This window comes from Pseudophryne corroboree, chromosome 6 (genome assembly GCF_028390025.1).
Source record: "Pseudophryne corroboree isolate aPseCor3 chromosome 6, aPseCor3.hap2, whole genome shotgun sequence".
NCBI lineage: Eukaryota > Metazoa > Chordata > Amphibia > Anura > Myobatrachidae > Pseudophryne > Pseudophryne corroboree.
The window spans coordinates 384,456,348-384,469,727 of record NC_086449.1 but is presented as its reverse complement, the minus strand read 5'-3'; the positions used below and the strand labels follow the sequence as shown (position 1 = coordinate 384,469,727).

At 43.0% G+C, this 13,380-nt stretch overlaps 1 protein-coding gene across 3 annotated transcripts in view; it reads right to left on the bottom strand.

The window, feature by feature from the left end:
• PLXNA4 (plexin A4) overlaps positions 1 to 13,380 on the bottom strand; it is a 1,021,577-nt gene that overhangs the window by 296,225 nt on the left and 711,972 nt on the right. For all 3 annotated transcript variants that reach the window (XM_063926762.1, XM_063926763.1, XM_063926764.1), the window contains exon 7: positions 8,667 to 8,820. In XM_063926762.1, coding sequence (XP_063782832.1) covers positions 8,667 to 8,820 — 154 coding nt within the window. The remainder of the gene's footprint in view (positions 1 to 8,666; positions 8,821 to 13,380) is intronic.

Genomic DNA, 13,380 nt, shown 5'->3' with positions numbered 1-13,380 from the left:
TGGGGGGGCATGTTATACCTGGCACTGGGGGCATATCTGGCACAGGGGGGGTATATATACCTGGCACTGGGGGATATCTGGCACAGGAGGGAATGTAAACCTGGCACTGGGGGATATCTGGCACTGGGGGCATATCTGGCACAGGGGGGCATATATACCTGGCACTGGGGGATATCTGGCACAGGGGGGGCATGTATACCTGGCACTGGGGGATATCTGGCACTGGGGGCATATCTGGCACAGGGGGGCATATATACCTGGCACTGGGGGATATCTGGCACTGGGGGCATATCTGGCACAGGGGGGCATATATACCTGGCACTGGGGGATATCTGGCACAGGGGGGCATGTATACCTGGCACTGGGGGCATATCTGGCACTGTAGGGGCATTTCTGTATCTGGCACGGGGGGCAATGTATATCTGACACAGTGGGGGCATTTGTGTATCTAGCACTGTGGGGCAATGTGTATCTGACACTGTGAGGCAATGTACGGCACTCTGGGGGCATTTCTGTATCTGGCACTGTGGGGCAATGTGTATCTGGCACTGTGGGGCAATGTGTATCTGGCACTCTGGGGACATTTGTGTATCTAGCACTGTGGGGCAATGTGTATCTGGCACTGTGGGGTTATATGTATCTGGCACTGTGGGGCAATGTATATCTGGCACTGTGGGGCAATGTATATCTGGCACTGTGGGGCAACGTGTATCTGGCACTGTGGGGTTATATGTATCTGGCACTGTGGGGCAATGTATATCTGGCACTGTGGGGCAACGTGTATCTGACACTATTGGGGTCATACGTGTATCTGCCCCTCCCCCATATGTGTACCACGCCCCCATTTTCATTGGCCACGCCCCATGTGGCATTTGGCCACACCCATTTTTTTGCGCGCGCGCCGTAGGCGCGCGCACACAGTACCCGTAAGACATTTTTTCTACTTGCACCACTGGGAATACTACAGTATACATAAGATAATTGGAGTGGTTACACTTAACTGAATAAATATCTAGCATACTCTGTTTCATCCCTCTGCTCCAGGTTCTCAGAATTTCTCAAGCTCAGAAGTCAAAACAGAACCTTTTCATATATCCCTACCCATATGGATATCTCCTGATGAAAGCCATCGTCTTTTATTTTTGCACTCCATTCTTCCTGTCCCTCCCTCCCTCCTACTGTATTTATATGTTATCAAATTTCCTGTGCCTAATGCTACGTACAATGGTGGTCATTCCAAGTTGTTCGCTCGGTAATTTTCGTCGCATCGCAGCGATTTTCCGCTAATTGCGTATGCGCAATGTTCGTACTGCGACTGCGCCAAGTAAATTTGCTATGAAGTTTGGTATTTTACTCACGGCATTACGAGGTTTTTTCTTCGTTCTGGTGATCGTAATGTGATTGACAGGAAGTGGGTGTTTCTGGGCGGAAACTGGCCGTCTTATGGGAGTGTGTGAAAAAACGCTGCCGTTTCTGGGAAAAACGCGGGAGTGGCTGGAGAAACGGAGGAGATTCTGGGCGAACGCTGGGAGTGTTTGTGACGTCAAACCAGGAATGACAAGCACTGAACTGATCGCACTGGCAGAGTAAGTCTCGAGCTACTCAGAAACTGCACAGAGAAGTCTTTTCGCAATATGGCGAATCTTTCGTTCGCAATTTTGCTAAGCTAAGATTCACTCCCAGTAGGCGGCGGCTTAGCGTGTGCAAAGCTGCTAAAAGCAGCTTGCGAGCGAACAACTCGGAATGAGGGCCAATGTACTGTAACTTAATAGCAAAAGTTCAATGTTCAATGTTTATGTTAACTATTTGAGTAAGGCATAAACAAAGAGATAATCTCCTTCGAAGGTTAAGTCAAAATCAAAAAATAAAGTTTTTTTGTGGAATCCCATAAATTACTGTTAAAATGTTGTTTAACTACTGTATGTGCCATTGAGGCTGTAGCACAAATGCCTGCTGCAGGCAAGGAAAGCGCTCCTCTCTCCAGTCAGCAGCATGTCAGCGGTGAAAAACAAGCCGGCTGTATGATAACAATCACCCAATCAGGAATGAGGAACAGAATGGAGTTTTACTTTAAAACTCGCTTTAACCATCCTACCTACTTAATTTTTCAGAAGTGCAGTGTTTGTAACTTTCTGTAGTTCCAGACAAAATATGCTTTTATGAGCAATGTTTCAGAAGGAGGTGTTTGGGTCTATTTATTACATTTAGATATACCCTTTCTCCGATGACAAAGGGTATTTACACTTGAGTTAGGGCTTCTCCCTATTTAATGAACAGTTACTGTCGGCAAGGAGGAAGACTCCACCAGAGAAACTGTTTGCCTGCTTCTCCAGAAGCTTCCAATGTAAAGTATGGGGAAGCCTATTTAGGAAGGATGGCAGAGGAACATGTACTGTATTGTTGCAATCCCCTCTTATCGCTTCACTATCCAAGGAGGGTGATAGTAAAGACATAGGGGGTCATTCCGAGTTGTTCGCTCGGTAAAAATCTTCGCATCGCAGCGATTTTCCGCTTAATGCGCATGCGCAATGTCCGCACTGCGACTGCGCCAAGTAAATTTGCTATGCACTTCGGAATTTTACTCACGGCATTTTCATCGTTCTGGCGATCGTAATGTGATTGACAGGAAATGGGTGTATCTGGGCGGAAACTGGCCGTTTTATGGGCGTGTGGGAAAAAACGCTACCGTTTCCGGAAAAAACGCAGGAGTGGCCGGAGAAACGGGGGAGTGTCTGGGCGAACGCTGGGTGTGTTTGTGACGTCAAACCAGGAATGACAAGCACTGAACTGATCGCAGAAGCCGAGTAAGTCTGGAGCTACTCAGAAACTGCTACGAGGTGTGTAATCGCAATATTGCGAATACATCGTTCGCAATTTTAAGATGCTAAGATTCACTCCCAGTAGGCGGCGGCTTAGCATGAGCAAATCTGCTAAAATCCGCTTGCGAGCGAACAACTCGGAATGACCCCCATAGCACATAAAAAAGCTTATTTATTTATTTATTGAAAGTGCTTTTTCTAAAACAAATGCCAGGTTTTCTTCTAACTGTTTTTCTATTTTCCTTTTTTATTTTAAACAGCTTGTGCTTCCAGTCTACCATGCTGTCCTTGTGGGAACCAGCAAAGCTGGGTAATGCATGCACAGATGCATGCTGGAGTGGCTGAAAAAGTGGGAAGACTCCTCTTACCTCTGCCACTATTAAGAGGAATTACAACAGGGAGCTGAATATCATGTTATTAGTAGTGGTATCTGGTCTTTAAGTCGACAGCACTTATGGCAGCACTCATTAGGTCGACCACTACTGGTCGACATGGTCTTTAGATAGACATGGTCACTGGGTCGACATGTCAAAGGTCGACACATGAAAGGTCGACATGAGTTTTTCACTTTAAAAAAAAACTTTTTCATACTGTACGTGGACTTCGATTGGGAATAGTAACCTGTGCCGAGCGCAGCGAGGCACCTTGCTTAAAGTATGGCGAGGGGACACAGTGCACTAATTGGGGTTCCCAGTTACTTTATGAAGAAACCGACACACACAAAAACCTCATGTCGACCTTTTGTCATGGTGACCTTGTCCATGTCGACCTAATGACAGTGTTGACCTATTTCAGGTGTTGACCTAGTTACTGTCGACCCAACGAACCACACCCATTAGTAGTCTGTACTGTAGAAAATCTTTGTTATGCCCCCTAATACTTAATAGACCTGTTAGTCTAAGCTACAATAAATTGTATTGTAACTGGTAAAGGGAAGGTATTATGCTATTTCCATGCATTAATGACTTGACCACCATTGTCGTTAATTTGATAACACTACATATACAAATGACAAGTTTTATCATAAGTATTAATTTAATTCTCACCCGCAGGGTGTCAGGAAAACAAGAAATAACGTGTGTGATATATGGTCAGGTGACAACCTAACACAAAACACAAAGTGTAGTAACAGATTTTGTTAAGGAATGATGTTGTAGGGCCTTGTCTTTTTATGTGATTTTATTTTAACTGATCTTTAGTCAAAGAAGGAGTTCAGAGAGAAGATAATAAAGAATTTACTTACTTTAAACTCCATTAAGCATCAATATACCTTCTAGATACAAGAACCTTTCAAGCTACACTATTTTCTGTCCTGTTTTTATCCAACATCATGAAACTAACCCATTTTTTACATTACTTTTAAAATCTTAAATTAACCCAAATTCACATTTTACATATCTTTTATATAATCATTTCTGTTATATATATATATATTTTATGACTGTCTATATTGAATGCTGTTTTAAACACTAGCTTCAGAAAGAGCTATGGAAACCAATATAGAAGCTAAATACACATTTAGCTAAATCAGGTATCATCATTAGCCTGTCATACAGTTAATGTTGCTTAGCTCACAATCTCTTTCACTTTGATCAATGCACTCAATCTGGGCGTACAGTATCAGTCCCACTTCCTGAGAATGATTCAATGCATACAGTATATTCTCTGCAGAGACGGCTTACATGTATATGACAGGTGACATCTGTAATTCTTTACTATACACAAGGAACATTTGCAATTTGGAATATTGGGGGTCATTCCGAGTTGATCGCTCGCTAGCTGTTTTTAGCAGCCATGCAAACGCATAGTCGCCGCCCACAGGGGAGTGTATTTTTGCTTTGCAAGTGTGCGATCGCATGTGCAGCCGAGCTGTGCAAAAACATTTTGTGCAGTTTCTGAGTAGCTCTGAACTTACTCAGCCCTTGCGATCACTTCAGCCTGTCCGGGGCCGGAATTGACGTCAGACACCTGACCTGCAAACGCTTGGACACGCCTGCTTTTTTCCAAACACTCCCAGAAAACGGTCAGTTGACACCCACAAATGCCTTCTTCCTGTCAATCTCCTTGTGATCGGCTGTGTGAATGGATTCTTCGTACAATCCATCTCCCAGGTACGATCCGCTTTGTAGCCGTACGACGCGCCTGCGCATTACGGTGCATACGCATGCGCAGTTCTGACCTGATCACAGCGCAGGGAAATAACCTAGCATGCGATCAGGTCGAAATTACCCCCATTTTAAAAAAAATCTTTACTCAAGGTCATAAGGAACATATACACGGGGTGTTTTTGCCCAGCATGTATGCACAGTGATGGTCGTGAACATCGCTGGCAGGAAAATAGCTCTGCATACACACTGAGCTATTTTCCCTTTGCCCAGCGATGTTCACGGGGGGTGAAGCACTTTCCACAGTAGGAGACTGTGGAAAGTGCTTCACTTGGCTGTTCAAACAGCCCGACGGATGGCGGCGGCCAGCGATGATGCAGGAGTGCGCATCAGCGCTCACTGCTCATCACCCGCCCATACACGCTGGCCATGTTTGAGCTCAAAGTAGCTCAAAAGGCCAAAAGTGAGCTACTTTGAGCTCAAAATCTCCCAGTGTGTATGGGCCTTTAGGGTATTATAAAAATAAAAACTGGCATACAGTGGGTCAAAAAAGTATTTGGACAGCCGATTGTGCAAGTTGACCCACTTAAAAAGATGAGAGAGGTCTGTAATTTTCATCATAGGTACACTTCCACTGTGAGAGACAGAATCTGGAAAAAAAAACAGAAAATCACATTATATGATTTTTAAACAATTTACTTGTATATTCTTGTGGAAAATAAATATTTGGACACCTACCAAGCAGCAAGATTTCTGGCTCTCACAGACCTGTTACTTCTTCTTTAAGAAGCTCTTCTATCCTCCACTCATTACCTGTATTAATGGCACCTGTTTGAACCAGCTATCTGTATAAAAGACACCTGTCCACACCCTCAAACAGTCAGACTGCTACCTCTCCACCATGGCCAAGACCAGAGAGCTGTCTAAGGACACCAGGGACAAAATTGTAGAGCTGCACAAGGCTGGGATGAGCTACTCGACAATAGGCAAGCAGCTTGGTGAGAAGAGATCAACTGTTGAAGCAATTATTAAAAAATGGAAGAAATACAAGATCACTGACAATCTCCCTCGACCTGGGGCTCCATGCAAGATCTCACCTCGTGGGGTATTAATGATCTTGAGAACGGTGAGGAATCAGCCCAGAACTATACAGGGGGACCTGGTCAATGACCTCAAGAGAACTTAGACCACATTCACAAAGGTTACCATTAGTAACACACTACGTCGTCATGGATTGAAATCCTGCAGCGCCCGAAAGGTGCCCCTGCTTAAGCCAGCACATGTACAGGTCTGTCTAAAGTTTGCCAGTGACCATCTGGATGATCCAGAGGAGGATTGGGAGAATGTAATGTAGTCAGATGAGAGCAAAATCTAATTTTTGTTATAAACTCCACTCGCCGTGTTTGGAGGGAGAAGAATGATGAATGGCATTCCAAGAACACCATACCCACTGTGAAGCATGGGGTGGAAACATCATGCTTTGGGGCAGCTTTTCTGCAAAGGGGACAGGACAACTGATCCGTAATAAGGAGAGGATGAATGGGGCCATGTATCATGAGATTTTGGGCAAAAACCTCCTTCCCACAGTAAGAGCATTGAAGATGGAACGTGGCTGGGTCTTCCAGCATGACAATGACCCCAAACACAACGCCCGGGCAACTAAGGAGTGGCTTCGTAAGAAGCATTTCAAGGTCCTGGAGTGGCCTAGCCAGTCTCCAGACCTCAACCCAATAGAAAATCTGTGGAGGGAGTTGAAAGTCCATGTTGCCCGGCGACAGCCCCAAAACATGACAGATCTAGAGAAGATCTGCACTGAAGAGTGGGCCAAAATACCTGCTACAGTGTGTGCAAACCTGGTCAAGAACTACAGGAAACGTTTGACCTCTGTAATTGCCAACCGAGGTTATATTACAAAGTATTGAGTTAAACTTTTTGATTGTCCAAATATTTATTTTCCGCAAGAATATACAAATAAATTGTTTCAAAATTATACAATGTGATTTCCTGGTTTTTGTCTTTTTCAGATTCTGTCTCTCACAGTTGAAATGTACCTATGATGGAAATTACAGACCTCTCTCATCTTTTTAAGTGGGTCAACTTGCCCAATCCGTGGCTGTTCAAATACTTTTTTGCCCCACTTGTATGTTATAATTTGAGGTGGAGGAGGGGAGTTTCTAACATGTTTTACATACCAGGAGAAACTAGTAGATCCTATACTAACTGGATCTTTTAATAATTACAATTACAGCTAGAAATTCGATGCATTTCAGCTTGGATTTAACAGTAATGTCTTGCAATGTATACCTGCTTCAGCTATCCTAACAAATGACCCATGACTTCAGACATGGAAGAAATCACCAATAGATTTCCAGCTATAGGACCCCATTCAGCATGAGTAGCAGATTCTGATTAAAATCAGAATCTGCTACTCAGTACCATCGCATGCTGGAGGCCGCACGGCACAGGGCAAGGCCACTCAGCATGCCAAGTCCTGCCCAGCGTTATGATCGCAATCTAATTGTGCTAGCACATCGCTGACCACGGAATAACGGATGCCCCCCCCCCCTGGCATACATAGCATGGCTGCGTATGCAGCCGCACCGCTGCCATCTCTTTCACCAGAGTGGCTGCATGTGACGTCACACAGCCACCCCAAAAATGGACCACTCCACCATAATGCCACCCCCCGATGGCCACCACTGTCAATCAAGGGCCACTTCCTCCAGGGAAGCAATCATATTTTGACACACACGCTTGCGCAGACAGCCGATAATTGGCCATTCTGCGTTTTTGCCGCATTGCGATCCAAGCTTAATGAGTGCCTTAATGCACTAGAAATTCGGTGCTTTAAGTACTGTATAAATAGCAAAGGTTACTAATGGTTGCCACCAGCTGAGTTTTTTAAGATTTCTACAATGGTCAAGTTTCATGTCACCACCTTGTTCAGTCTCTCCTCATTCCAACCTTATCACATATACCTGTAGCAGCATTGTGGCTGATTTATTAGTGAAAGGCCTTACTCTTACACATCGGGAGAGCTGGATTAAGGCTGGTGGGGGTCCAGAACACATAAGACTTGGGGCCCTAAAAATCAAAATTTTGGACACGGGGATGTAGTCCTTATCCGGAAGCCTTGAATGCACACATGAAAAGCAGGCAAGGTCACACATCACACCCCCAGTTCATTTCATGATGGGTAGGGGAGTTCTGTATCTGCAAGTTTTCCCAATCTGGGGGATACAGCATATGAAATATTTCTCTCACTACCTTTTCTCAGCCCATAGGTGGTACAATACCCATACATCAGAACTGTTCCGAGAACACTGTAATGGTTGGGGAGAAGTGGCGGCTTCAGAGTTGGGCCTGCAGCGCAGTCAAAAAATTCTAATTCCGTAGGGGAGCCACATGAACTTCCAGTGAGTCCAAGCGGCAATATTTGGCCGCATTTGGGGTGGCAGATGGTGTGGCTCACCTGTTTGAATTATGAACTGCGTTGCAGCCCCACCTCTAGAGCCACCAATGTTGGGGGTACGTATACATACAAAATTATACACATATTGTTATACACATACATAGCTACTGTCACATAGTCACACATATACACATATATACTGTGAAGAACTGTGAGCAATCCAGACATGGTTCTACCTCTTGAGAGAAGGGTAGTGGACATCTCTAAACAAGAACAAGGTACAGTAAACTAGAGTTTAGCAAAAAAAAAAAGTTCCCTATTTGGCCTTACCATTTTCTGTGATGATTCGTGGCACTTCCTTTTCTGCTGGAGAAATACATCGTATCTGATTTCCAACAACCAGACCATCCATCTCCGAAAGGTCTTCAAATGTGCAGTTGACACCAGCAGACAGTTCTGGTACATTATAGGCTTCCAACACGAGCTGCAATGGACAAATGATAACTAATGAACAATGCAGCTCCAGCGTGTCAGTCCCCTCTTTTCACCCAAAATCTTAAATTCAATCATCATTTTCCTAGAGCAGTTGCAACAGGCTCCTAGAAGTATTTTACCTTATTGGCACCAAAATACAAGTACTGTATAGGGAGGATTTTATTTCCTGAACAACTCTGCGTTACATAAATGTCCTGGATTTTCATTTGAACGTCACTGGAAACCGTAGGTTGAGCAAACTTGCGTACATAAGGCCTAATTCAGACCTAATCGCTAGCAGGCGATTTTTGCACTGCTGCGATCAGACAGTCGCAGCCTACAGGGGGAGGGGGAAATCTCTGTGCAGGGGTGCGTTCGCATGTGCAGGAGAGCTGCACAAACAGAAGTTTGTGCAGTCCCTGCACAGCCCAGGACTTACTCTTCCAGTGCGATGATCGGGGGCCGGAGCTGACGTCAGAAACTCTCCCTCTAAATGCTGGGTCCCTCCTGCATTTTTCCGGACACTCCTCTAAAACAGTCAGTTGCCACCCACAAATGGCCTCTTCCTGTCAATCTCCTTGCGATCGCCGATGTGATCACATTTGTCACACCATCCAGTCACTGCCCGGCGCTCCCTGCCGCTGTGGACCGTCGTGCCTGCGCATTGTGGTGCATATGCATGCGCAGTTCAGACCTGATCGCCCGCTGTGCGAAAACGCACAGCTGCATTTAGGTCTGAATTAGCCCCATAATTTATGATTCTGAGTTGGACGGATCTCTCCTCACGGTAGCAAATAGCGCATGCGCGGAAGCACATTTATGCATTTTGTCGTTTGTATGATTGAGTCTAAGTCAGATCTCGCTTTGCGTGAAATGGGCTGAATTAGGGCAGCACCATGCAAGAGATGTGTGTCGTGGGAGTGTCATGGAAGTGTCAGATGCGTGTAGCTAAAGCTCCATGTGATGCTAAGCTCTGCATATGGAGAAGGGAAGTCTGTTGGCCCTCTTGCACCTAGCTGAGGGCTGGTGCAAGTACAGATAATAATAAAGATGGTTTTGGGTAATCAGTGGTCAGCATGGCTTCCCACATAAAGCTTCACGGATACTCACAGCTATATGGAATCTTGCATTACCATAAGGCGGTAAATCTGGCTTCTGCAGCTTAGCGCAAATATATCAACTTAGCGTCCAACTCAGAATCAGGCCCATATAGTAGCTTCAGTTTTCAAATAAGTACCTTTGCCTTTTTGATTTACGTGTTTAAAATTCCTAACGAAATGAATGCGTTTTTCAGCTGAAATGAGTACACTGGTCAGGGAGCGACATTGTGCAAACAACGCAACTCCAGCACCCCTCTGGTAAATTATTTAAAGCACCGATCATTAAGCCGGGAATGCAAACTGTCATGGCTGGGTTACAGATGCTGTTTGCTTACATTATATGCATGTAATACTTATGAACATGTACTTACATTATATAAAAGTCCTAACATACCACTTCTGTCTGATCAATATAAAACATATGCATGCAAATATATTATGAAATACTGCTGTAGTATCACTGACAAATAACAATCAATATTATAAGGTCCACTTTTATGTTACAGTTCCCGTGTGCATATAACCTATATCTTGTCCTTGGGTCACTTTTATTTATAAACACATGTGCTATACAGGGCATCCGGAAAGTATTCACAGCGCTTCACTTTTTCCACATTTTGTTATGTTACAGCCATATTCCAAACTGGAATAAATAAAAATTTTCCCTCAAAATTCTACACACAATACTCCATAATGACAACATGAAAAGAGTTTTTTTTTGTGATTTTTGCAAATTAATTAAAAATTAAAAACTAAGAAATCACACGTACATAAGTATTCACAGCCTTTGCCATGAGCTCAGGTGCATCCTGTTTCCACTGATCATCCTTGAGATGTTCCTACAGCTTAATTGGAGTCCAACTGTGGTAAATTCAGTTGATTGGACATAGTTTGGAAAGGCACACAACTGTCTATATAAGGTCCCACACTTGACAGTGCATGTCTGAGCAAAAACCAAGCATGAAGTCAAAGGAATTGTCTATAGACCTCTGAGACATGATTGTCTCGAGGCACAAATCTGGGGAATGTCAGCCATCATGCTTGGAGGAAACCATGCATTACTCATCACCAGGCCAATACCATCCCTACAGTAAAGCATGGTGGTGGCAGCATCATACTGTGGGGATGTTTTTCAGTGGCAGGAACTGGGAGACTAGTCAGGATAGAGGGAAAATTGAATGCAGCAATGTACAGAGACATCCTAGATGAAAACCTGCTCCATAGCCCTCTTGACATTAGACTGGGGCGACGGGTTCATCTTTCAGCAGGACAACGACCCTAAGCACACAGCCAAGATATCAAAGGAGTGGCTTCAGGACAACTCTGTGAATGTCCTTGAGTGGCCCAGCCAGAGCCCAGACTTGAATCAGATTGAACATATCTGGAGAGATCTGAAAATGGCTGTGCACCGATGCTTCCCATCCAACCTGATGGAGCTTGAGAGGTGCTGCAAAGAGGAATGGGCAAAACTGCCCAAAGATAGGTGTGCCAAGCTTGTGGCAGCATATTCAAAAAGACTTGAGCCTGTAATTGCTGCTAAAGGTGCATCAACAAAGTATTGAGCAAAGGCTGTGAATACTTAGGTACATGTGATTTCTTAGTTTTTTATAATTTGCAAATATCTAAAAAAAAAACTTTTTTCACAGTGTCATTATGGGGTATTGTGTGCAGAATTTTATGGGGGAAAATGAATTTATTCCAGTTTGGAATAAGACTGTAACATAACAAAATGAGATAAAAAGTGAAGCGCTGTGAATACTTTCCGGATGCACTGTATTTGTGGTAATGCTATTATTCTATGAATACAGTAGGTGATTGCACATATTCATTATTTATATCGAACACATGGATGTATAAGTTAGGCAGTTTAGGTAGTTCTTAAAAAAGACATACAATGAGTTGTAACTAACCACTTGATTACTGCAACTAATAGTGAGTTGATCCCTAATTTACCTTCAGAACCATGAGAATTTGCTTGAACATGGATGCTGCAAAGTGTGGATTAGGTGCACAGGGATGCTAGCCAATATTAACTTCAATGTGCCCCATACTTGTTTCAAATTAGTGGTGGGCGATCTCTACTTTAAATGCTCATTCAGTCTAATTATATATGACTCATTTCTTTGTAATCTGGTGATAGGAAAAGTGCTACATTAAGCGACTTTACTGTCATATCCCTAGAATAATATCAGGACTTTTGTATCCTTATGGTATAACATAACATCTCAATAGAAAAGATCCTTGATAAACAGTGATAAGCATATATCCTCCCTCAGCTGTTACAGGTTGAGTATCCCATATCCAAATATTCAGAAATACGGAATATTCAGAAATACAGAATATTTTAAGTGAGACTGAGATAGTGAAACCTTTGTTTTCTGATAGCTCAATGTACACAAATTTTGTTTAATACACAAAGTTATTAAACATATTGTATTATATGACCTTCAGGCTGTGTGTATAAGGTGTATATGAAACATAAATGCATTCTGTGCTTAGACTTGGGTCCCACCACCATGATATCTCATTATGGTATGCAATTATTCAAAAATACGGAAAAATCCGATATCCAAAATACTTCTGGTCCCAAGCATTTTGGATATGGGATACTCAACCTGTACCAGATTCAATGGGGGAGATTCAAATGTTTGAAAAGTCAGTTGGGGGTCTGTTTTTTCCTATCTAATAGACAGGAAAAAAACAGATCCAACCGACTTTTCAAACATTTGAATACCACCCTATGCGTTGCTCGGCAGAAGTTATGTCAGCCGGGCCCACTCAGCCCCTTACATTATTGTAGTCTTTTCTGTTTCTTGATGTGTATAAAGTCCCCAGGAGTGATGTTGCTCATGATACATACATTTCAGTGCATCTAGTGGGCACTGCCATGCAGCATTCAGAGTCACAGGAATAATTAATTTAAATAGAGAATGTTGAATATTTCGCACACACCACTCAAAATAATCTCTGAGCACTTAACTCATTTGTTTTGTCCATCTGAATTGCTGAATAGATGATGCATTAGTATCTGCCTACAGTATATGTTTCATGTAACACTTTCTGTAACATATGACACTATTGCTGACTGTGCAATCACTTGCAGACAAGATACTGATATAGTCATATTTTTATTAATGTACAGAAGTTTTTCAGCGATATTTACTCACTTTATGCAGCTTAGCAAAGAAAAAACTTATATTCAAGTATATCTTGCAAGTATGTACACAATAAAAAATATAGTGTTAAAAACTGAGCTTGCTTTAGAAAAGAAAATATGTTTAAGTTTAAGAGAAGCACAATTAAAATGTCTTGACATTGGTTTTGTTTAACTAAAGAGATTGTTCAATATCGGTCAATATTAAATGTGATTTTTTTTTTCCTGAAAAATACAACACGCACAATAATATTATTTGCAAAAAGCCAATGCTTCACGCAATGTAGATACAATTGGGCCGCTCAGACGAAGAAAA